Genomic DNA, 27,224 nt, shown 5'->3' with positions numbered 1-27,224 from the left:
ATCTGTTTGGCAAAAAAAAAACAGYCCTCTTAATGGTTACATGACCCTCTTAACCATTTTGTGTCTGGAGCTTCACTCAACCATTCAGACATCATTTGTTCCATCTTTACCCCTCCCACCCCTCTCTTCCAGCGTCGCCTTCACGATCCTTCCAGACTCCAGAGTTCACGTCGCCTTCCACGAGTTCACGTCGCCTTCCATCTCCGGCCAAATTCAGCTTCGCCGGTTGTCGCCTTCACCGTCTCCATCTCCTTCTATACTCTCTCTACCCACTACTCCTTCCCACTCCCCTGTTCGTTGCCATTTTCCGTCACCGGCGACAACCGGCCGACAAACAGCCCCTATCTACTCTACTCTCTCTATTTTGACCATCATCGTCTTCACCATCTTTGGATCTGTTGAACCGTCGCTTTCGTCCCCTTCCCAACAATCGGTGGTTGGATCTGTGGGTTATCCTCAAGGTTTTGCTAATAATCGGTGGTTGGATCTGTGGGTTATCGTGGTTGGATCTGTGGGTTATCATGGGTCTCACGGGCACCATTTCATCGGATTTATCTTCGATTAAGATGCTGCAAAGATTGATTCTTGCAGACAATAATCTTACTGGGGTTATACCTAATGAACTACAAGATTTGCCAAATCTTGTAGAGATAGATGTTTCAAACAATCAATTTTATGGCCAAATTCCGTCTTGTAAAGAAACTGTTAAGGTGAAAACCGATGGGAATACGAATATCGGGAAAGATGGTCTCAGTTTAACACCGGTTTCACCTTCTAATGGTTCACCGGACTCGCCTGGTGTTAGACATGGCGCTGGTGGTGGCAAAAGTTCCTCCACTGGGGTGGTTGTGGGATCTGTTATCGGCGGTCTTTGTGCAATTTTATTGGTGGGGTTAAAATGGTAATTTGTTGTCATTCAGAGAACGGTTACCAAACAACATTATTTCATTCAACACTTAATCATTCTGACCACTTAACCATTCTGCACCAAATCATTCAGCAACTGCCAAACAGCCCCTTAGATATATAAAAAGTTAATATGAAGAATTCGAAAATTGATTAAGATCACAATTGTTTTTCTTTTTATACAAATTTTCCTGTAATAATTGATATTAAGTTTTATATAATATTTTATTTGTAACTTGTATCTATATGTTTGTTATAAGTGTAACATAGGTTTCAAAAAGATTGTAACGGCCCAAAGCCGCTTGCAAAAACTTGTTTGCGGAAACCGCATTATGGCTACCAACTTTAAAATTATATGTTTTCCTTGTTCCAAAAATTAAGCATTAAAACATATCATTCTTAACTAGTGGGAAAATGTAAGCAATGGGTCATTTATTAGATGCTTATTGGGTTAGCGTTTACCGGCAAAAGTTATCAAACCCTTGGATTTAAGTACATTTATGTTTTATATACAATGCTACTGGCTGTGCAATGATCGAGGTAACGACAATCAGGGGCAGACCTATGTTTATGATAGGTGGTGCCCCCGGTCGATAAAAACTTAAAATAAAATCCCTCTTTCGGGCCCCCACCCCCAGTTAAATATGTGTGTTTTGCCATAGTCATCAAAGTTTCTGGATTAGTCAGTGACAACAAAGTTCATAGTTTTGATGGTTGAAATGACGAGTTAATAATAACTTCCTATTTTAAACCAGATCAACATATTTGGGGGAAACCGATATAAATAAATGCTTTTACAGATTAGTTTGTATTTTTAATATATAATAATTTTATAAAAGAAAATAGTAGTACCCAAGATGGGTGGAAATGTGTTCGCATTTTCCCCAAAATATAACTAACTTAGTTGTTTGAAACCGGGGAACACCGAACGTGTACGAAATAATAAATACATATTTTACAGAACTAAATGAAGGTTTGCAGAATAGTTTTCAGTTGTTCTTACTCTTTTATGCTGAATCAACCACGTGATTCGGTTTCAGAGAGCTTGTTTCGCAGATCCTTGAGAGCATCAACTACCCCAGAATCAAGATTGTGCTTCAACAGCTTACCCTGTACTGAAGTTGATCTGAACAGTAACACCATAAATTAATTTAAAACCAGAATAATATTGCAAACAGTAAATAGCCACCAGATGCACCAAATTGTCTATAATCTCAACAGCCTTGCATATAATTTTTCTTAATTTATAGAGGTTCACAGACAAGGTTATTTTGGAGAATAACCTCTCATATTATATACATATATATATAGAAGAAAGTTCCGTTAGATACCCAAAATTGATTAAGAACCCGGAAACCATCCACAACGTATAATAATTTGAGAAAAGCTTGTATATAATTTGATAATAAGGAGCTATATAAATAGCTTTACAAAGAGTACAAAACTAAATATGGATACACACAATCATTATTCATGGATGAGGATGTTTGATCTTGATCACATCCCTGCAAGATGGATGTCCTTTGGGCAAGACCAATCTTGTGGAGGAGATGGAATCATGTTCCGGACAGCGGTTTGGTGAGTGCATCCACAACCAATGCAAGATGCTTCATGCGAGAGTGGAAAACGGGATTTCCGAATAATGTGTTGCCCTTGATTGGCACAGTAGCTAGTTGGGGATGGCTTGATTCCAAGTTCAGTAAGTAGTGAATTAAGCCAAACAACCTCAGCTGTAGTATATGCTACTGCTCTGAATTCTGATTCAGTAGAGGAACGTGATAGAGCTTGTTTCTTGGAGCTCCAAAAGATGGGATTTCTGCCAAGATAGACAAAATAGCCGGTGCTAGAGATGTAGTTGTCTTTAACACTGCCCCGCAGTGAGATTCAGCTGGGCATTGCATCTATCGAGATAAATTGTTGACGGCACACAATACGTCGATCGAGTGAAGGATAGGTATTGGAGACTACCTAAAATGGCTCAATAATCGGTGTGGTTTGGAATGGGAGAGCTACTTAGAGGGTTGGATGTAGAGCCATAGGTGTGGAAACAGGTTCACATATTATAACGTGTAAGATCATTAATATACTTTGTCTGGCTAGGAAATAGACCAAGAGAGAGAAAATTGGGGATGACTTCAACACCAAGTAGGACAGACATCCAAGGTCTTATTCGTGGAATTTTGTAGCTAGAGTATTGATGAAGGCATTAAGGTGAGGTAAAGAGTGGCAAGTTACGATAATGTCACAAACCTAGACAAGAAGATAGAAATGATAGGTACCTCGTTGATAGAGGAACAGTGATGGACTATATAGATGGAATTGCGGAAGCCATAAGAAAGGAGAAACTGTTTTAAGTTCTTTATACCAAGCCCACGGGGCTTGTTTGAAGGTGTAAATGGCTTTGGATAACTGACAGATATGGGGAGGGTGAGCCGAATCTATAAAGCCCGAGGGTTGAGCCATGAAGACAGGTCTCAGTTAGGGTGTTTTCGAGAAATGCATTGTTTATATCAGGTTGTCTAAGCGACCAATCATGGCATACAACTAAGGAGCGTATGAGATGAACTATTGTGGGTTTTATGAAAGGGCTAAAGGTTTCACAGTAGTCGATGCCAGGAAGTTGGTGAAACCTTTGCAACCAACCGTGTTGTTTGATTGTGCCATCGGGGTTATACTTGATTTTAAAGACCTACTTGCAACCAATAATGTTGTAGGAGACATGAGAGGGAACAAGTGACTAGGTGTGGTTGTGGGTCAGAGCAGAATATTCTTTGAACACGGTGTGACGCCAATTAGGGTCTTTTAAAGCTTGCTTGATAGTGGTGGGTTTCGGGTAACAATATTGGCGTATATTGGGTTAATTTAGGCCATGTTACTAAGACGTGTCAAACCAATACCCAATTCTTATAACTTCAAGCCTCTTTCTCTATAAATAACTAGAGCTTAAAACTTCTCCCTCATGGCTCACACTTTAAACCCTTCTCCCTTCGGCCTCTATCGAAGTGCTGTCGGTTGCTACACTATAAGTCATGTATAACTATGTGTGTATTATTGTATATATATATATATATATACTCTTTCTTATAAGATGCGCCTCACATTCTGAGGCTCGCACCTCACGCATGCACCTTGCGCCTAGGCCCCGGGACCCGTTGCGCCTAAGTGCACCTTGAGCGTTTAACAACTTTGGTAGTAGACACTTTAAGAGGGAGAGTAGCCAACAAAGATACACGGTGTCGATCGAGGTCCCATTCTGTAGTTTGTGTGAGTCGAAGCCAACAAAGGCACCCAAAGCTTTTTTCAGTATAGAATAGTTGGGAGGGATGGAAAGAAGTTTAAGGGGCCGTTTACCTAAACACTTACCCGGTAAGCGCTTAACGGTAAAATTCAACTCTATATCTTATTTATCGGGCAAGATTTTAGTCTAACAAAACGACATCATTTGTAACAATTTACTCGGTAAGCGCTGACCRTGGTAAGAGTCGTCGTCATCACTTACCGGGTAAGACTTTTTGTTCGTGTCTTCGCTCTTACCAGGTGAGATTCTTGATCCTTGTCATATTCATGCGGTAAGAGAATATGACTTGATAAACGCTTACCCGAGTAAGCATTTGGTAAAGGGCCCCTAAGATATGGAGATTGATGTTGAAGAGTTGGGGTCGGAAGCCTGTTAATGAGGTATGTAACGGTTGTGAAGGCATATGGCCAAAGGGAGAGAGGAGATAGGTGTGAGATTGAAGAGTAAGTCTTGTTTCAATGATATGATGATGTCGCCTTTCAGCATACCCATTATATTCGGGTGTGTGGGGGAAGCAAGTTGAGAGATTCCGTCATGAAGAATTGTGGGAGTGAGTTTAAGGTATTCTCCACTATTATCTGAGAAGAACCGAATGATAGGATGATTGAAGTTTTTATCTATGAGAGAATGAAAAACGAAGGAATGTGGGATATGTATCAGATTTTCTCTTGAAGGATAAAACCATATATACTTGGTGAAGTGGTCAACAAAAGTTACATTAATTATCAAGAGATAAGACGGGTGCAAGTCCATACATTCGAGAAGGGTAATTCTAGATGTAGGGAAGATTGAAAGAAAGGAAGCTTGAGACTTTTATTGATATTGCAAGAGTTACAATGGGAAGATGATACTGATGGAATTTTTAAAGAAAATTGACTGCTAATAACCTCGAGTATGTTAATAAAGGGTGCGTAAGCGATGGTGCCAAGCTTGAGATGAAGTGAAGATGCTAGTATAAATGGAGGGATGATGTTCCATGCATGGACATTGCCGCTAATCGGTCCTTGGAAGCATATAGTTCCCGTGGTAAGACCCTTGACACAAAAAGAAGCCGGTAAGAATTCAACAAGGGCATGATTATCTTTACAAAATTGAGAAATTGAAAGTATATTACGAGAGATTTAGGGAACATGCAAGACATTAGTAAATACGAAACAATTAGTTGAGAGAGAAGAGAAAAAGAATCAATATGAGATAATAGAAGGGTCAACTCACCTCCGATAATAAGATCATCGAAGCCATCGTACGGTACATGGAGGGGGAGGTTGGCAAGGTTGTGGGTCACATGGTGACTTGCTCCACCATCTGGTAACCAAGAGGAGTCGGCACGAGTATGAACGGTTGCAATGTGTGCTTATGGATTATATGTTGAGAAATTAGAGAAAGCTACGTAGAGAGAATTGCAGGAATCTTATTTACGAATTGAGACTAGACTTCACAAAATGAGGATACCCAACTATTTATAGGTAACAGTCAAGATATGCCAAACAGAAAAATAGAACTAACTAATCCAATTAAAGCCACATCTAACAAATCTCCACCTTGGCTTTAATTCTAGTACAAAAATTTTACTTCCAGCTATCAATGTTTAGGAGATCTAAACAATGACTAAAGTTATTCAAAGAAACTGGTTTCGTCAGTGCATCAGCTGGATTGTCATAAGTCTTCACTTTCTTCACTTTAATTCTCTCCTTTCCGAACGTATAAAGTGATAATGAACATATATCTGTTTCGTTCTCTCATAATGCACCTGGTCTTTTTGCAAGACAAAGGGCACTCGGGCTGTCACAGAAAATTACAGTCTGATCTTGATGAAACGCAGGATCTCCAAGCAAACATTTCGGGCAAATCCCTTCTTTTGCGGCCTCCATAAGAGCCATATATTCAGCCTCTGTTGTAGACAAAGCAACAAACGGTTGTAACGTCGCTTTCCAGCTCACTGAGGCATCTCCAACAGTGAATACATATCCCGTTAATGCCCTCCGTGTGTCAAGGTCAGCTGCGTAATCAGAATCTGAAAATCCAGCCACAAAAAACAATCTGTTTCTCCTCCATAAATGAGACCTACATCAGTTGTGCCTTTGAGGTAACGAAAAATACGCTTCACGGCAACCCAATGTTCTTTCCCCGGGTTAGCCGTGTAACGTGAAACAACACCAACAACATGAGCTATATCAGGTCTAGTGCAGAACATGACATACATAAGACTTCCTACAGCATGAGCTATGTCATGTCTAGTGCAGAACATGACATACATAAGACTTCCTACAGCATTAGAATAAGGAACTTTGCTCATATGCTCCACCTCAGCCTTGGTTTGAGGTGCCAAAGCCATTGATAATCTGAAATTTGCCTATGAAGGTGTGCTCACAGGCTTTGCAGAAGCCATACCAAATCGAGAAAGTATCTTCAAAATGCAACTTTTCTATTACAAGAAAAGTTTACGTCTAGATCTATCTCGGATAATCTCCATATCGAGAATCTTTCGAGTAGCCCCCGAATCTTTCATGTCAAATTCAGAATTAAGGAGTCTTTTTAACTTCTTAATTTCAGTCATATCACGAGCCGCTACTAACATATCGTCCACATAAAGTAGCAGATACACATGTGACCCATCAACATTTTTCTTATGATATATGCAGCAATCATAAGGGCTTCTAGTAAATCCATGACTCACCATAAAGCTGTCAAAACGTTTATACCACTCTCTTGGAGATTGTTTTAACCCATAAAGCGATTTCTTGAGCTTATAAACATAGTTTTATTTACCTTGAGCTACAAAACCCTCCGGTTGACTCATATAGATTTCCTCTTCAAGCTCACCATGTAAGAAAGCCGTTTTGACGTCCAAGTGTTCCAACTCCAAATTTGCTTGTGCTACTAGTGCCAACAACACCCGAATGGATGTATGACGCACCACCGGCGAGAAATTTCATTATAACCAACCCCTTGCTCTTGGCTATAACCTCTAGCCACCAAACGTGCCTTGTATCTCACACTTTCAAATCCTAGCAGCCCCGTTTTTCACTTAAAGATCCACTTACAGGTCACAACTTTTTTGCCTTGAGGTAACTTTACTAACTCCCAAGTTCTATTCTTGTGAAGGGATTCCATCTCTTCACTCATGGCTGTTATCCACACATCAGCTTCCTTCATTGTGATTGCTTCTTTGTAAGTAGATGGCTCAAAGAACTCCATTTCTTCAGCAACTTGCAGAGCATAGGCCACCATGTCATCAAAACCATATTGAATTGGCCTACCAACTTGTCTTCGGGGCTTATCTAATGCTATAGATCGAAATGCAGATTGGTGTTGACGTTTAGGCACAAGAAGTTCTGGTTGAGGGGAGTTACTGCGCTGTCCCGCAGTATTCTCGTCTTCATCGGGACCATTTAACTCGTACTTCACCTGGTCGGACACACTCTCCTCTTGAACACTTGGAGTAGATGAACACCTCACCCCACGTAACATGCTCTCCTCATCAAACACTACGTCACGGCTGAGAATCACCTTGCTTTTATGAAGAGACCAAATTCTGTAGCCTTTGCTCCAATTGCGTATCCCATAAATAGCCCCTTTGATCTTGGTTCCAATTTTCCTTCACTAACATGGTAGTATGAAAGACAACTAAATATTCTTAAACACGTGTAATCAGCCGCCTTACCGGACCACACCTCAATAGGAATTTTACAGTCAATTGCCCTTGTCGGGATCTATTCACCAAGTAGCAAACCGTATTTAATGCTTCTGCCCAAAAACATCTATTCAACCCAAAATTTGACAGCACACATCTCACTCTTTTCAGCAGCGTTTTATTCATCCTTTCGGCTACTCCATTCTGTTGTGGAGTGTGCCTAACCGTTCAATGCCTTGCAATTCCTTCATCTTTACAAAACCGATCAAACTCACTTGAAAAAAAACTCCAATCCGTTGTCCGTTCGCAGCCACTTTTTCTTCTTCCAAACTTGATTTTCAATGAGAACTTTTCAATCTTTAAACTTCTCAAAATGACTCTCTTTTGCTTCATGACGAATACTCAAGTCATCCTAGAGTAGTTGTCAATAATTGAGAGGAAGTAATGACCACCACCAAGTGAAGGAACTTGAGAGGGACCCCCAACAATCAGCGTGTAGGTAATCTAAAGTCGACTTGGTTGTATGGACGGCTTTTGAGAAACTCACTCTCCTTTGTTTTCCAAAGATGCAATGCTCACAAAAGCCCAATTCAGCAACTCTATGACCTCCAAGAAGTCCTTTCTTGCTGAGAATTACCATGCCTTTCTCACTAACATGCCTAACCTCATGTGCCACAAACGTGTCAAATATGACTCATTATCTACAGAATTAATGGTTGGTGTTGCTCATCCAACAACCATGCTACCTTCCGGCATATACAAGGTACCTCTCTTGACTCCTTTCATCACTACTAATGCACTCTTAGTGACCCGAATTACACCACCCTCACCGGTGTACTTGAAGCCTTTTGAGTCGAATATTTTCTTCAACCTGGGTACATGACGAACATCAGTTAAAGTTCTCACTATCCCGTCATGCAATTTACTGCTCATTGATCCAATTCCAACAACATTGCACGACATGTCATTTCCAATCATTATGTGGAGTCATATGAAAAGGACATGCAGAATTGAGAATCCATACCTCTGACTGATTTTTGGAATCAACCACCGAGAGCACCAAATCAGCCTCCGAACACGAATCATCTTTTCCTACAGTAGTGGATCCTTTTGACTTCAGTTTTGGACACTCATTTTTCCAATGACCAGGTTCTTTACAATAGTGGCAGCTATCCATTGGGTTTCCACTTGGACCTCTAGTCTTCGATCTTGATCGGCCTCTTATTTTCCACTTCCATTTTCCTTACCTCTGTCTTTATCTCCTTTTACCATCGACAAGCCAACAGATTGAATTTCGGAACTACTTCCTGAAGCTTTATGTTGCAACTCTCGTGAGTGCAAACTTGAACGAACTTCCTCCATTGTAATTGTCTCTACCAACAACGAACGAGTTGACAAAAATTTTCGTATGAAGTGGGCAATGAAACCAATAAGATGACGACGGCATCGTCATCTTCAACATTCTTCAAATCCATAAGAATGGAGTTTAACCCGTCAAGATGTTCCTACAAAGGCATTCCCTCCTTCATCCGTAATGAGAATAACCTTTACTTTAACAACTTGTTCGTTGAAGACTTGGTCATGTAGGTAGAGTTTGGTACGCAGACATAATTAGACAGGACTGGACAGGACAGAACAGGACAGAACAGGACAAGAGGGTAGACCTGGACAAGACTGGACGGGACAAGACTGGACAAAACAGGAGTATGATTGGTGTTTGGTACGACTAGGACTGGACGGGACAAAACTAGACAAGATACCCCAAAAGTTATTTGATGATTTTAAATATTATATAATAAGTATAATTGACACAAATAAAATAAATAATTTAATTTATAAATTTTTGTACATAATTTTCATATTTGTACCAATTTTGAATGACATTCAGATAATTGATGGTAGTGGTGGTGGTGGTGGTGGTGGTGGTGGTGGTGGTGGTGGAGGTGGTTTTGGTTATGGTGGAGGTGGTGGTGGCCGACGGTAGTAGTGGCAACGGGCGGTGTTGGTCGGTGGCCGACGGTAGTAGTGGCAACAGGCGATGGTGGTCGGTGGCCGACAATGGTATGGAGGTAGAGGCAGTGGTGCTTGGTGGACGACAGTGGTTATAGAGGACATGAAGATGGTAGATTGGGGTGGTGGTGGCAATTTACAACGGTGGAGGAGGTAGTTGTGGTTGATGTAGTGAAGATAGTGGTGGTGGTGGTTATGGTGGAGGTGAGGTGGCAATGAATGGTGGTAGCCGACGGTGGTCGTGGAGGTTGTGGAGGAGGTTATTGCAGTAGAGGAGAAGTTGAAGGTGGCGAACAGCGGTAGTGGTGGTGGCACTGGACGGTGGTCGACTATGGTAGAGGTGGCAATAGACTTGGTGGACGGTGGTTGTGGAGGCGGTGGAGGATGTTGTTGTAGTGGAAGAGGTGGTGGCGGCCGAAACTAGCGGTGATGACCATTAAAACAAATACCATATTAAAGTTATATATCAAACTAAGATAGATTAGTAATATTTTAGTTTCTGTCCCATTCTTGTCCGATCTTGTTCCACCTATTTTGGTGGAACAAGAAAAAACCTTTTTTGTCCCATGTTGTCCCATCTTGTCCCAGTTCTTAAATGAACCTATGGCTATATATAAGTGAAGGATTGTGTAAGAATAGGAGTTAACGTGAGAAGTGTAAGAAGGGATTTGGACCCTTGGTCACTTTTAAGCCTAAAACAACCCATCAATTGCGCTTTAGAAGGGAATCGATCCGGTCTATCTCATTAGTGTTGATCTAGTGGTTCTCTTCAATTAGGATTGATCCATGGTGGAGATCCCTTCTTACCCTTCTCACCATAACTTTCATTCTCACTGGAACCCAACACTATATATATAAATGCATGACCTTCTCACAGATTTAAGAGCATCTTTATCTAACAGAAGAATGTTTATTCCTAACATAGGAATGCCTAAAAAACTATAAGAAGGACGTGCATAATTGATGAAACTCACTTGTGTTCTTGAAGCATTCTCTCAACCTCCTTTTGTGAAGTCTTGATCTGAAATGCACAAAATAGCTTAAACAGGATAAAACATAAAAAAACTGCATCTAAATTCGCCGCTCTACTTAATGGGGTAGGTGACAAGTCTGCACACATTCCATCCCTGCACCCCACCCACCCTGCCCATGAGTGGAATTTAGTGGGCTCGTTTGCTTGGAATTCAGAGGCTAAGAAACCTAATTTATTTAATCAATATGTATGCCTATAAACATGAGGTACATTTATTACAGTATTGTGTACAGCTCCTTAGGTTGGAGACATAGGTGACCTAGGAATTTTTCAAGTGGTGACACCATTTAACCATAAGGACGAAAGCTATAAGTATCGTACCATTTTACACAAAATCATTGTGTAAATCTATTGTTTATTCCTTGAACTTAAGGAAAGGTACCGTGTTCGATCCTTCTCACCGATCTCTATTCCATATTTTTCAAAAAGCAAAAGAAAAATTAAAAGCTATGACAAAAAGAAATTAGCTAAACACGGGATTCGAACCCACACTCTTTCAAACATGAACTTAAATCCAGTGTCGTAAACCAACTAAGCTACAACAAACTTCTGTCATAAGTAAATATAGGGAGCATGCAACAAAACATTATCGTGAGACCCTTACGGAACGTAATTTTTTCCTACTATGACAGGACCATGAAGGAGTAGCACGGGACACCATTTGCTCCACCCGTGGTTAGAGAGTTGCAGCATAAATATCTGCCATACTTAACTTGCCACAAATGAAATAGATCTGAATCAGCTACTTCAGTTCCAAATGTGGATTAGGGAGATCTGTTGTGGTCAGTCAACCTCGATGTGTTCATCCCACAAAGAGGTAGGGTCTGGGGAGGTACTCCACAAAGTATCTGGCAACAAAACCAAACAGACCAAGTATATCCCAATCAAAATTAGGGTTTTTGGGATGGGATTAAATCTACAGACCTTTCCTCTAACACAAAAAGGGGATTAATCCAAAAAGACAACCTGGTCTGCGAAAAAGTTTTGGGGAAGACCTGAAAGCTTTGAAAGTTTGAAGCATTTGAGATGTAGCCAAGTTCTTGAGAAAAAAGGGTAAAATACAAAGCCTTTTGAAAAGAATAACCAAGGGGCCGTTTACCTAAACACTTACCCGGTAAGCACTTACCGGTAAAATTCAACACTATCACTTACTTACCGTATGATTTCAGTCTACCAAAACAGCATTGTATGCAACAATTTACCCCGTAAGTGCTAACTGTGGTAAAAGCCATCGGCCCATCGCCCTCAGTGATCGGGTAAGATTCTAGGTCCTTGACTTCGATCTTACCGGGTAAGATTCTTGGTCCTTGCCATATTCATCCGACAAGGTAAAGTTATTTGGTAAGCGCTTACCAGAGTAAGCGTATGATAAACGGCCCCAAGACCAGCCAGTATACAAAAAGGATTACACAAGTAATTTACACAGGTTTTGAATAGGGCTAAAACTTTTAGAGTTTAGACTATTTCCATGTAATTCAGTTTTCTTATTATGTGCATTCATCTACGAAAATGCAAAAACAAGAATGTGTAACCTAGAAATAGAAACTACAATTTAAGATATTTGAACTGAAAATTATATACATGAGAGAGACAAGGAAAAAAAATATATATATATATATATATAAAAGAGGAAGAGAAAGAAAGATTGAGATATGTATATAAGAGGGACAGATAGACAAACAGATGGTAAAAAAAATCGAGAGTTAAAAGAAAATTTTACCCCTTGGAAATACATAAAAATGATGGTGCACGAATTAGTCAAAAAGTAGAATGTTATCAAGTGCAAGAAGGGAAAAAGATAATGTTAATTGGTACATTTTACCGGTGGCTTTCTAAAAAGGATTGGAAGATAAATATTGACGCTTCTGGTTCAAATTACATTTGGATGTGCATTTAAATCTTTTATGCAAGGGGCTGTTTACCAAGCACTTACCGGGTAAGCGCTTAGCGGGTCACTTACCATACCGGATGAGAATGGCTAGGACCTAGAATCTTACCCGGTAAGAGGCATGGCAACAACCGAGGTTCTTACCCGGTTCGTGCTTACCGGGTAAGAGATGCTTGCAAACAATACATTTTGATGGCCAAGAATATTACCTAACAAGATAAGAGAGCGTGACGACTCTTGCAGGTAAGCATTTGGTAAACAGCCCTTATGTGTTAGGTAACTTACCAGATATCAAGAACCTTCTAACAAACACAAAAAAGGGAAATGAATTCTGTCTACTAGTAGAAAACTTTGAAAAAAGAAGAAAAAAACTACACACTAAAACATCCCAAGGGAGTATGTATACGATGTCTATAAGTGTGTGCAAACACATAAAAATTAAAATCATAATGTTTAAGGAAATAAGCAAGTGCAAAGACTCATGTCGGAGTTTAGCATGAATATGGAACAGGTGTTGTACCTCCGAGACCAATGCCTTTGCACTCCAAACAAAAGCTCCCTAAAAGCAAAATTATACTTGTCAGAAAGCATTCTAAGAGCATCCACAGACCACAATGGTATGCATGTTCTTGAGAGCTTTTTCAATGTGGAACCCAATTAGGTGGGTAAGTAAAATGACTTATTGAAAGCTTGTGCAGTTACAAGCAAACGTAAGTTTTTTTGTCAGGGCTTTTTCAAAATACGAGGTGGCCAAAGATCTTTTGTAGTCTTTAAAAAAGCTTCCATTGTGGATACTCTAACTATTGCAAAGAACAAAATAATAACAATAAATGATAAATAAGAAGGCTAAATATCGTGAGAAGGTAAGAAGGGAAGGTTAATGGAAGGTTCATATGTGAACTACTGAAAAAATCCAAAAAGATCTATTTGAAGATGTATAAATGAACCAACGTTACAGATTATTCATATGGGTTCACATATGCACCTTCAAATGGATTTTTTCAACAATTCACATGTGAACTTTTCCTTAACCATCCCTTCTTACCTTCTCATGATATTTAGCCTTCTTATTTGAACCTCCCACTACGCAAGTTATGTAGTACAAGATATGGATTTTACTTCCTCATAAATGGATGAAATATAAGGATAATGATGGAAACAAACTGTAAATGTTACTAAAAGACATATTTATGAGGGGAGACATACTGCTCCATGTGCTGCATGTTGCTGACAACGATCAGAGGTGACAACCCATACTCTTGGGCAACCATCCTCCCTCAAGGCTGCAACCTTTCAAAAAGTTCAGGATTATATTGAATATAGAACCATTTCCTCTGTTCCAACTTCAAGATTTCATCATAAAAATTTATGATTATGTCAAATGATATGAAAAAACGCTACCAATATAAAAACATTGTAAAAAAGCTCTTAACAAAATCCATATCAACTTTAAAAAAAGAAGGTGATGGATATGATATTAAAAGTCAATGAACATCTCTTTTTTGGATAGTAAGATTGCAAGGAACCTATGTTTTCCACAAATAAATATATACAGGGGTTTTCTTTCGAAGTTGTTGATGGGGGGAAATACAAATAATTAGATGGAGTTTAAAATGATTTGGGATGTATCCACTTAGTTGGAATCCAAAAATCCAATATGATATCTGAGGGGGTTCAATTAGACAGAACTAATGTCCCTTATGAATAGTCAATACCCACCCATATGATTTTGTTCATGTTTAAGGCTTAGACGCGGATACAAGCTACGAGGCACATTGAGGGTAGTGAAGACACTGGAGAAATATAAGTTCAATGATAAATAACCAAACAAGCCAATATATCCCGCTCAAAAGCAGGGTCTCGGACGGGTGAGATATATGCAAACTTGACCTCTATCTCTAGTGGGTAGAGGGCTGTTTCTGGAAAAACCCTCATCTTGTGCAAAAGTAAGAGTGAAAAGTAAAAGACAAGAGCAAGAAGAATAGTTAAGAGTAGCACAAAGTAAGCAATATTAATTGAAGAAAAGGAAAGAAAGCACAAAGAAAGTCGAACAAAGTAAGAGAACACACATAAACCGGCAAACCGCCCCTCTATTCCCAGCTATCTAAACCTCCCCCCTTGCTACCCTCACCCTCCCTAACTCCCTTCTTCCTATCCACAATGATGAATATATATATAGATATATATAGATATATATATAGACATATATATAGATATATATATATATAGAGAGAGAGGAAAGTTCATTTGCTTGTGAACATGAGAACCAATCTCGGTCCTCCATCTTATTTGATCCAACAACTCACATTAAATAGAGTTTTTAATTATATTTATTAATTAAGGTGATTAGGGGTAAAAAAAGGAAGTTATTTCAATCCCACGCCTACCTTATTTGACTTTTTATTTTCTTTTTTAATTAAAAACTTTTACCCCCTTACAGTTTAAAATAATATTTCGTAAAAATTACTAATATTTTAATTAAAAAAATTACATCAAAAAACGAGAATTTTATGCTCTTTGATATGACATCCATCTCCATATACTTTTTCCCCACTTTAACCATTTTTTACGTGAAATGGTACGTGTTATATTCATTATGAAAATTTATGTACGTTCAAGTGTACAACAGCTCGACACCATAAGTTTGTAACTCAACATCACCTTCTTCAACACTTTCTTCAACGGCGTAAGGCACAGCGTTCTTCATCACCATAATCCAACACCCATCGAGACTGATCGAGAACCCATCAAGACCGAGCGAAAACCTATCGAGACGGATTGAGAACCCATCGAGACTCCATTCATTGACTTGGTATGTGTTTATGTGTGCTAAACCATAACCTACCACCTTCATTTTCCATCGAGAATCTATCAAGATTTATTATTTGTTTGTGTGTAAAACCATAGGCTACCACTTTCAGCTTTTATTGAGACGGATTGGGAATCCATCGAAACCAATCAACATATCGAGATCGATTGACAACCTATTGGGACCTATCAAGACCAATCACGACTAATCAAGAACCTATCCATCGACTTTGTATGTGGTTGTATGTTAAAATCATAACATAATACCTTCATTTTTCATTAAGACCAATTGAGAACCTATAGATTAATTTATTGTGAGTTTATTTGTGTAAAATCATAACCTACCACTTTTAACTTTTATTGAGATGGATTGAGAAATCAATTGAGACAAGTCAGAAACTCATCCAGATCAATAGATAACCCAATAAAGAAAAAGAAAGAAAAACTAATGTATGTAGAGTTGAAACTGTAGAGTTATTGTATACACGTGATCATACATAAATATTCATGATGAATGTTAGAGTGAAAATGTATATTCATGACGAATATCATACTGATGTATGAATGCTGAAAAGTTGTTGTATAAGCGTGAACAAATATAAAGATTCATGATAAATAGCATGCATATTAGTGATGAATGTTATAGTGAAATTGTATATTCATGACGAATATCATACTGATGTATGAATGTTGAAAAGTTGTTGTATACACGTGAACATATATAATTATTCATGATGAACAGTATGTATCATATTGATGTATGAATACTGAAGAGTTATTGTATACACGTTAACATATATATATATATATATATTCATGATGAATGTAATAAAGATAATGTATATTCATGATGAATGTTATAATGAAAATGTATATGAATGATGAATGTCATAGTAATGTATGAATACTAAAGATTTGTTGAATACACATGAAAATACATAACCATTCAAGATGAATGTTATACTCAGTTTTTCATTTTTTTGAGGTTTTCCCCTGAATCTAACCCTATATATATAATATTTTGTGTATTGTTTTCTATATCGTGTCCCAGTGCATAATAGTTATGTGTGTATATATATTACTTTTGCATGTATATATACATATATATATTAATTAGTGCGTATACACTATTCTTTGTTTTATTTATTTTCCATGTATATATACATATTAATTAGAGTACAGATTTATTATTTTTAGTTTTATTTATTTTCCACCTCGACACTTACGCCTCGTACCGCCTCGAGGCTGACGCCTCGCCTCACCAAATGAAAAACGCCTCGCCTCGCGTTTCCGTACTTTAAAACCTTGGTAACAACTCAAGTTGGTTGTGCTCTAAACCAATCATTCTTCCCTCTTAACAATGGAAACATTCCAGACCCTCTCAGGAGCTTCTTCCTCAGACCTAGTGTTCTTCAATGGCTCAGATCTTGTGGACTTCATTTTCATCGGCTTATCATAAAGCTTGATTAGTTTGTTCATCATCTTATTCACAATCTCCATATCCTTCCTCAAAAATTTAAATCTTCCTTTAACAATTGCACGCCTTTATGAACAGAACCGATGCCACCCTCCGATTCTTACCACACAAAACAATGGTTTTTGTCATCTCCAGGTTTGATCTCGCTCTGATACCAGTTGATGTACCCTCGATGATTTGATGAACACATAATTGAATCAATATGGAAGAACAGAAATTGAACGGTTACAATAGATTTCCAGGCACTTTGAGACTGTCAGATGTCTCCCGAGGCTCTCGTCCGAAACACACAAAAATGATCGATAAACTCTAATGACCAAAACCCCCTATTTATACTACGCCACTAAGTACAATTCTTGCATTACTACTTGTACTAGTGCATTAGGCAATTGTACTTTAGCCTACCATATCTGACTATTTGACCCACTACCTACGGTATAACAAAGTAATACTAAATAATCATGAATATTATTCATCATGAATATCTCACTAATATCATGCATTTTCATTATTTGTGATTTAATGTTTTTTAATCATTAATTTTATGTATTTTTATCATTAATATCATGTATTTTCTTTATGCATAATTTTCGTCATGAATATCTATCACAACATTCATCATGAATTTTCATTATACTAAGTTATTTATCATGAATAGCTGGTTCCCTGGGTTCTCAATGAATTTGTCTCTCATTTGAACCCACCCCTTTATGTACATATATATAAGGGCAGGTTCGGTTGCGAAGTGGGAGACAAACGAGATCATGCCATGTGTCCGGACATTCATGGGATATACATCATGAATGGTGTAACATTCATCATCAATGTTAGTAAGAATTTCACCAAAAATGTTATTAAATATTCACATTCATTATTCATGATGAATACTTGAATAGGGACACATGTCGAGCTCTCATTCGTTCCTTGGTTCGCAATGGGAATCAGGCAACTGAATTTTCCTCCCTCACTCTCTGTTTACACACACACACACACACACATATATATATACATATGTATGTATATGAACATGTGCCACATCCAATTATAACTGATTGGCTGTGAGTAACACAATATCAATTTATAGGTCTAGTAGTAACAACAAAATCATATATTACTACTCACCTCTTTCTCTATCCATGCGTCAGCACAGGTTTCAGTTGAATAAACTATATCAACACTGCAAAATATAAAATGTCAGAATGCATCGGAACTCGTTGAAAGTATCCCAAAAACACAAAAAAGTTAAATGTTGAAGCTCGGCCAATGTAGTCAGCAGACAACCTCTAATTACGACTACATTTTGTTAAAAAATTAAAACAGAAAAATATAACCAGAAGGTAATGAATATAATTAAGATGCATCTTGAATATATAGGTAATGCTAGTATATATACAGCAGAAGCCAAAAAGGGAAACATGTTTACAATTACTTATTATTCATTTCATATACATCATTACCAACAAAAAAAAATTGGGAGCCATGTACTAAGAATCTGTGGACTTCATACCATTATTCACTATGCAACACCATCTAGTGGACAATTAAAAATCTCAAAAAAGGCAGCAAGAGTACTAAATATTAGGTTATGAGTGATACCCAGCAAAATTTTCTTTGTGCATGGGAAGCCCAGACAGCATAGCATCAAAAACAACCACCACTTTCACCTCTGTAAAAGTCCATAGGCAATAAGGCAAAGTAAGATAAAAACAGGACAAATAAAGCAATGTAAAATAATTTTCCGTGTGAAAACAAGTATAAAATAACAAAGGCAAGATATCATTCTGCACAAATTTTCAGTGGGAAGACATTTTCATAATTTGAGAACATGAAAATAACATTTTGAGAATACAAGAAATAGCTAGCAACCAAACAACTAACAGTATTCTTCCACCCAATCCAATAGAAGAAAGAATTTAGGATTTAAGGTCATGCGTAGTACTCTTAAAACTTAAACTTGAATGGATTTAATTACAAATTTAACTCTAAATTTTCTATAAATATACAGTATGTGATGAAGTTCAATATAGTTTCTTCAATATTTCACTAAAATTTAAAGAATTCTTAGCAATTTTTAGAATTAAAAGTTAGTTTATTGGACCTGTGAATGCAAACAGTGTCCCTTTGTGTAAAACAGGAGTGGTTCTACTAACACTTCAAAAAATTTGATTGCAGAAGACATTCGCCCATCCTGGACTGTTATAAGTTTAGTGACCAACTGGAGAACCATAAACTTCTAAAGAGTTTGTTTTTTTTTTGGGAGAGAAAATGGTGTCAATCAGTACAAGATTAATCCAACCACTAAAGCATTCCCGACAAGGCCAATCTTGGGATATCTGGACAATTATAACACACTATACGAAGATATTACTACATATTTTGAGTGTTCGATGGAGTAGAACTCACTAACTCGGATCTCTCCAGACATTTCTTCTTTTCTTTCATTTTACATGGAAGTTCTATTACTCTGGTGAAGGTAAGAATCAGCCAAATCCTTGCATCGAGTACTTTGAAGGTATAGTTCATGGAGGATGTGGCAGGGTATACACCCCGGGCTGTTTGGTTGGTGTGTATGGATGAAGTTGTCTGTGCAGATTAATTTGTCTGAATAGATTGGGAAGGTTTTTGTTTGGGAGGGTTTTTTATAGATGGATGAAGGTGCATGTTTTTTAATTTGGGAGGGGCAGTTTTGGAAAAAACTTGGATTTCTGCATAAAGCTCTCCCCTAGAAGTTTACTTAAGCCACTTTCTATATCATTAAGCCACTACCAAACTGTCATGTATAGCTGACCCAATAAGTTGCGAGTCCCATAAGCTCATTAAGCAGCTAACAAACAGGCCCTTATTGACTAACAAGGGATGAGCATGGGGATACGGAAGGGCTCTTTCTTTTACAGAAAACAAATAGAAGATGAAAACTTGCAATTTACATAGCTAGTTGGTCACCTTAGGCGTAAGCAAGGTTCCAAATAGCGTGAGGTGTGGCGTGGCGGCGAGGCCAAGCCTCAATCCTTGGAAGCCATGGCGAGGCCACGAAGTTTTTCAAGGCATGATTTATGGCGGCAAATCTCTATATCATATATAATGTTATATACATAAACATATGTTTTCTACTGTTACTCAATGAATCAATGATAATAAACAATTTATATTAAGTTATATACTAAAAACTAACAAATAAGAAACTAAAAAGACAAGTAAAATCAAATATTGTGTTACAAAAACACCGGATTACGCCATGGCGTGCCTCAGGCTTAACGTGGCGTGAGACAAGAGCCTTGAGCCATGGCACGCCATGGCGCGCCATGGCAGCTGTTCCGGTGAGCCTTTTCGAACAGTGGGCGTAAGCCTAGCGTTAATTAGTTACAAAGCAAGTTTTGGTATTACCATAATTAAGGGGGTTCTATAAGAAGGGATTAAGAGAAATTAGGGGAGAAGCTTGGTTGGATCATACTCTGGATCATACTCTAGAACTAAATTAAGCATAGTGTAAGAGATGCATACCTCCAGAAAATAAAGCAGGCCAACATTGTTCGATGTTAATTATTCCGCCCCATAAAACTCCTTTGGCTTTTCTCAAACTGGAGATAACCAAGAAGATCGAAGAGCTAGTGGATTAAAGGGCTCTAGAATTAATTATTTCAAAGGCGACTTTGCTTTTTCCATAATTAAAGGGCTACGCTTAATTTGATCAGAATACTCGAGAATTAAATTGTGCATCATGGGCAAGCAGCCTACCTCTCGAAAGCGGGCCAACATTATTCTATGTTAATTGGTCCATTCGGTGAAACTCCTTCCTATTCTATCAGACTAAAAACAGAAATAAACCTAAGCTCTATGATTCTGAGAGAGATATGAGGCACACAACAAACTATTTTTCTGATGCATAAAATTGATAAGTCCTAGGCTTTCACGTTAACTTATTTTTGCATATTCAATGTACAAATTGTGAAATAATTCATTTCTTGTCTATATACATTCTCTTTGGATCCTTTGATCAAGACCCACTTGCTGTTGTGCAAGCTGCTTAACAATCATTTGATGAATAACTCAACTTTCCGGCAGAAACATGAGTGCCATATAGTATAAAATAACACAAACCTCTTAGCATTCCAAAGGTTATCAGCTCATCAACAAGCTTTTGGCGAGCAAGGTCAAGTCTTCCACCCAGGAAATGTTTCTTGAGCTTCGGCCAATAGCCACAGACATTATAGCCATCAACAAGCAACACAGGGACGGCAGTGTCTACACCCTGGTTTGTACTGTTCAATAATTTAGAAAATCTCTGATGCTTTTCCAATTAGTTATTTGATTTAGATGAATTAGTCTTGGGATTACGTGAGACCAGCCTGTTTTCGTGAGACCCGTGAGACCAGCTTTTTACACTTGAAACTTCACAGCAAAATGCCGTGAAGGTAACCTTCACAGTGTTTGCTGTGAAGGTTCGACTTTTTTAAACTTTCAGAGTGTTTTTGCTGTGAAGTTTCAAGTGTAAAAATGTGGTCTCACGGGTCTCACAAAAACAGCCTGATCTCACGTGAACCCAACCCAGATGAATTAAGTGTACAAATTTGTATCAAAAACAAGACCGGGAAAGAAAATTACTAATAAAGGGTCAAAGTAGGGTCACGATAGAGCTCGGAATCATCATCTGGAAGGTCGTCTTTCTCCACCTTCTTCTTACGGTAACTAGTAGCAGGCTTGGGTGTGCTAGATTTCCTCTTTTGATACTCCTATAAGTACAAAGTTTCATTCAAATTTTAACAGATGGTACACACTTGATTCTGGAAAATGAATATGACCACCATTTTGTAAGTCACCTTCCATAATCTCAAGAACTGCAAATTCTGCTTGACATTTGATGTAATCCTGGCAGGTGGTTCAGAACCCTATTGAAAAAAAAGGTTGTTAAAGAAAGAACTTATTGTGATACATGAGTTATTTATACCAACAATTATGGTCAAAAAGAGGGTAACCCAATTATATGTATAAGAGCATCTCCAACAGATTCTCTAAAATAGAGAAAATGGAGTTTTTGTTCTTCTCTATATTGCTCCAACAAATTCTCTATCATGTTCTCTAAAATAGAGAAGCATAGATAAAACTCCAAATATAGAGAATTCTCTAAAACTCACTAAAGGATAGAGAAATGAGTTTGTTATTCATTCCACCAATGAGATTTGATAATATTATTTTATATAAAGTTTTCTTTTAAAAGTGTATTGGGATCATAAAGTCATGGAATATTTAAATAATATAATCATCAATGAAATCTCTAAACTAAAGAATCTGTTGGAGTTGAATATAATTTTTTTCGAGATTTTGATTTTTGGTTCTCTATTTTAGAGAAGTTACAGAGAATTTGTTGAAGATGCTCTAAGAAGTTAAGGTGGGCCATTGAACTCAGGCACTTGCTGTATTACTCAAGTAAACAGACAAGACATGTATTTTGGTGTTTCCCTTGAGATCTGCAACATTTTTATTTGACATTAATAATTGAAAGGAATTTTTCAACGGAAAAATGGGACATGAATATTTTTGTCTTTATCATAAAAAATATATTCTTGATCAGAAATCTGTTTAGACAAATACAATTGGTCGTCTAAATTTAAAAGTTCTTCATCACTTTAAAACATATTTAATTCTTTTGGAAAAATAATTTTGCCGGTATCATTACCAACTAATTCAAGATGTACTAAATCAGTAAATTAACCTGTGTCTTATAAATTCTGAAAAAACAATTTGTAAAGGTCCTTCATGGTAAAAGAATAACATTCTGATAGATTTTTTTTAAATGCATGACCCAGACTCTAACAAAAGAATGCCTCTTTCTAACACAAGAATGTCTAGAAATCTGTCAGAAGGTCATGCATTTAAAAAGATTCTACCAAAAGGTTTTTCTTCTAGATAAGCCCAGAGCAGTGTTTGACTTGAAATATTAATTGCTGTGCAGATATTTGACACATTCGAATTCACAACCAAATGTTTCTTTGTCCCAACCAAAGTTGTTAAAGGCTCAAGGCACACTTAGGTGCAAAGGGGTCCCGGGGCCTAGGTGTGAGGCGCAGGCATGAAGCATGGGCCTCAAGAAAGCTGCCGGAGACGTCGACAGTGCTATGGGCGTTGGCTTATGTAGATCAAAAATGCTTGCGAGATGGACTCTTTCGTCGGAGGGTGTTATTCACCTCCCACATCTTATCAATATATCTATACTATATTATAAAGAATTTTAAGGTCAAGTCTTAGAACCATTTTTTATGCATATTACTTAAAATTTCATGATATTACTTAAAATTCAAGATTACAAGTAAATAGTGCATGAGTACAACTCTTTAAAGCTGCATGTTTGAATTAATATAACTAACTGATAAACATAATAATACAGGATAAACACTTCTATTTTATATATAAAATATCTAAAATATAATTAAGATAATCATTGAACTCAGAATACTTCATCATTATCTTTATAAAAAACATTACATTACTAAAACTGAAATAAATTAAATTATTATAAAAAATTGAAGTAAGCAAATTATACAAAAAATGAGAATTTTCAACATCAAAATACTCCATAAAGTTGAAAAATAACAGAAAATATTCCGCCTTCCTCAATATCACACAAACTGTATTATAAAATCGACAGGGACAAAGAATAAGACATGCATTAAAATTGAGATGTATCCCGCTTTGTCAATATCACACAAACTATATTACAAATTTGACAGAGACAACGAATAACATATACATTAAATCGAGATGCATCGCGTTGCATTTGCGGGTACACTTCTAGTATATATATACACACACATACATAGTCATACACAACTCAAATATGCGACAAGTAAAAGCCCCTAATGTAACCACAAGGGTGGTGCCTGATTGGTTTGAGTCTGGCTCCAAAGGTCAAAAAGTACCTGGAGATCCCAAGTTCAAATCCAAAGAGGAATAAAAATCCCCTTGTGACCACGGAGGTTCAAACGCGGTGACTCCAGGCTATCTGCAAAGCAAGTGGTCGCCCTGGGATTAATCGGCTCGCATAGCGGGTTGGATATCCAGGTTAATCAAAAAAAAAGAGCCCCCAATGCAGCAACCAACAGCACTTCGATAGAGGCAGAGGGAAGAAGGCTTGAAGTTCTAAGGACTGAGTATTTAATATTAGGTTTTGACTTGCTTCATCTATTTAGTAACTATAGAAGATGAGAAAACTTATCCAATATTAGGGTTTGACTAGGTATTTAATAACCCTTTATGAGGGGCACTAGGCCCACAAGGCGCCTCAACCAAGGCGCAGACCTTTAATGAGCCTCGTGACTTCACAAGACCTTGAGCCTTATGAGCCTCAAAGCCTAGGCGCGCCTCAAGTGCGCTTTTAACAACTATGGTCCCAACCATCATGTAAACCCACACAGGGGATACACTAGTCCGCTAGAAGAAAATGTTTTCTATGATCATACATAAGCAGGTTCCTAAAACGCATTCACTTCCTCCACATTATTGCAAATATACAATACAATCCTCATGAAAGAAGGTCTAAAAGGAACAGAGATTAGGTTGCAGTCCATCTCCAGGCATGGGAAGAATCTTTTGACAGAATCTTTTGACAGAATCTTTTAAGGGGGTCTTTGGTTGGAGGTATTAGGGAGTAAGGAATGAGAACAGGAATGAATAATGATACATGGTTAAAAATAATGCAATGAGTGATTACTTACAAGGTGGGTAATCATCGATATCCCAGTAAAATGAGGGAATGACTTTTCATTCCCCAACATTATCATTCCTTATTATACCTATTTCCAATTCCATTCCATTCAAATGAATCAAACCTCCCTTAATCTTTGAGAAGCATGAAAATGAATCAATATTGCAATACAAACAATCTATCTTGACCGGGAAGAGGGGAAGGCTCTTGCCGACGACATTTGGGTCCCCCCCCCTTTCTTCTTGGCAAAACTAAAAGTCAACATGCTTCCGATTATCATTCATTTTGATAAATGAATGAAAGAGAAATTATCTCTTAATTGCAACTCCAGTTAACGTCTTTTGAATTGAAGTAGTGTGGAAATTGCCACCAACTGCCAAAGTAATCGTTGTAAAAAGAATTTTGAGAAAACAACTACGTTCTTCTACATTCCTCGTGCATCCCTTCTAAATTGGAAATTTGAAAGAATGGTTAGGCACACTCATGTTCTAATAACTTGGGTCTCAGAATTTAGCAGCTCTTGTATTAGAATTAACAGACTGCCTGAAGTCAAATATGGGCAAGCCTTGGAGTAAGTCGTAAGGTTATGAACAAACAAACAAATTATTTTGTGAACAAACAACCCATTTGATGCATTGTTACTGCACTGCATATATAAGTACACTTGTAAAAAAATTCTCATCTCCCTAGAAATACTGCATTTTGAGTGTCCACCATCTGATAGGGGCACGCCCAGGAGCAAGTAGTAACGCTAGTCCTTTCCAACCCTGATGTAACCATTCATAAGCTAAGCTTCAAGTACTAAATTTCATTTCTGTATACAACTTGTTATCGTCGTGGACTACTTTCTCTAACAAGAATCAAGAACATTGATTGGCGCTGCCAAAAGCTAAACCATAACTAATAATTCCAGAAGGGGAGTTGAGAAACATGACATAATCTCTATTTATTCTCTGAAAAGAGGATTTCACCCGGGGTGGCAAGGGATGTTAGAATTCATTTCTCATCACTTTAATCTTGAATAGTGTCCTTAATCTGATATAGTTAGTCAATTCTCCTTTAACTACATAATGTTGCTTTGCTACTGCTGGCGATATGGTGTCTGTGAAAGGAGTATGATCTAGGTTCATTCTACCGAGCAGTTGCCACACTATTACTTAATACACTTGAAATTAAAAGAGCCTAGAAAAAAACAGAACCAAAAGGACAAAGTAAAACCAGTTACTTCTGATCTCAAAGAGTATATAGTCTATAGTAACAAATGAATTCACAAATTCCATCCAACAAAAAACCCTAAATAATCTTGTATTTTATCAAGCCATCCATTCTTAAATTTCAAACTAAAATGAAGACATATTGACCATATCTATACCACCAAATACAATGACTCAAATGACACACTCTTTAATTTAGAAGTATACAATGCTGGAAATTCAACAAGTTGCTGAGAGGCAAAGAAGCTTTAAGAATAGTGGTAAGCAAATAATAATCTGTAAGAACATTTGTGACAGCCGTATGATTTCACAACATCCAGTGCAGTAAAAAACGAAAAAAACTGGAAAACTCTCACCTTAGGAGACTGGGAATTCTTATTCTTCTGGGCAACAATCTTGGAAGATGAAGCACAACCATTAGCGTATGGCGATACAAAAAGTGACGATGAAACTGAGTTTGAGATTGCGATTGGTTTCATGGATAGCCTCTAGTTCTTTTTCAATCTTCTTTTGCTTCTTGATTTCCATGAGCAATCCATAGCCTCTTCTTCCTATTGTTTGAAGTTTTTCAGATCGAAATAAACCCCAGATACTTTATTAAGGTTTACTTCGTCAAATCCAGCATAATTCTCTGTTAAAATTAGTAGCTGAACGATGGTCCGTCGATGATTCTTCAGCGTATGTAAACCATGATTGCCTTCTCTTTTATGTTGTTTTTCCCTCCGTGGCCTCTACTATGCCTCTTGCTCTTGCAATGATTTATCTGCTCGAAACACAAATTACAAATAGCGTCCCTCTACCTATTTGAATGAAAATGAGTTTACAATAAAAACAACATTTTGGTAAATGGAAAATTGAACCAAAATAAACCAATTTTTACCTAATTTTTATTTTTGAGAATCAATTTTTAAAATATTTATTTTGGGAAACTAATTTGTACTTGATTTCTATTTTAGGGAATCAACTTTCAAAATCGTCATTTTGGGGAACCAACTTGCACTTGATTTCTATTTTGGGGAACTAACTTAAAAAATCGTCATTTTGGAGAACCAACTTGCATCTGATTCATATTTTAGGGAACCAACTTATAAAATAATTATTAGAAAAATAACTAAAATTCATTTTTTCCAAAAATCAATGCAGTAAAATCTATTTTTCATTTCAAATCTCGTTTTTTATAATTCCGATATCAAATTGAACATTTTTTAAAAAAAATCCAAATTACCACAATAAAAATTGCTTTTTACTAATACAAAA

At 37.4% G+C, this 27,224-nt stretch overlaps 1 protein-coding gene across 3 annotated transcripts; it reads right to left on the bottom strand.

Annotated features, from left to right (window-relative positions):
• Positions 1–1,714: 1,714 nt before the first annotated feature.
• On the bottom strand, positions 1,715–26,743 carry LOC112500263 (uncharacterized protein YacP). 3 transcript variants are annotated; one of them, XM_025103670.1, is made up of 10 exons: positions 26,324–26,743; positions 21,872–21,940; positions 21,657–21,784; positions 21,153–21,313; positions 18,651–18,720; positions 18,177–18,231; positions 13,976–14,059; positions 13,290–13,328; positions 10,823–10,869; positions 1,715–2,032 (listed from the first exon to the last, which is right to left on the bottom strand). In XM_025103670.1, exons 1-10 carry the CDS (start codon positions 26,444–26,446, stop codon positions 1,924–1,926), a joined length of 885 nt encoding a protein of 294 aa, XP_024959438.1. In that variant the 5' UTR covers positions 26,447–26,743; the 3' UTR covers positions 1,715–1,923. The 3 variants fall into 3 exon arrangements, with proteins under 3 accessions (XP_024959438.1, XP_024959441.1, XP_024959440.1); XM_025103673.1 differs by lacking the exon at positions 10,823–10,869 and having other exon boundaries at positions 1,933–2,032; XM_025103672.1 differs by lacking the exons at positions 1,715–2,032; positions 10,823–10,869 and adding an exon at positions 11,361–11,729.
• Positions 26,744–27,224: the final 481 nt, after the last annotated feature.

Source organism: Cynara cardunculus, assembly GCF_001531365.2.
Source record: "Cynara cardunculus var. scolymus isolate 2C chromosome LG 17, CcrdV1, whole genome shotgun sequence".
Taxonomy (NCBI): Eukaryota; Viridiplantae; Streptophyta; class Magnoliopsida; order Asterales; family Asteraceae; genus Cynara; species Cynara cardunculus.
Note: the sequence above shows the minus strand (reverse complement) of the source record. Positions and strands in the feature narration are given on the sequence as shown.

Bases quoted from the DNA above. Each gene is read 5' to 3' on its own strand.
- LOC112500263 (XM_025103670.1), bottom strand. From the start codon at position 26,446: ATGAAACCAATCGCAATCTCAAACTCAGTTTCATCGTCACTTTTTGTA. The intron at 21,314-21,656 runs GTAATTTTCTTT...ATTATTGAACAG, and splicing joins CCTACTTTGACCCTTTATTA to TACAAACCAGGGTGTAGACA. The intron at 18,721-21,152 runs GTTTGTGTTATT...GGACTTTTACAG, and splicing joins AACCTTTGGAATGCTAAGAG to AGGTGAAAGTGGTGGTTGTT.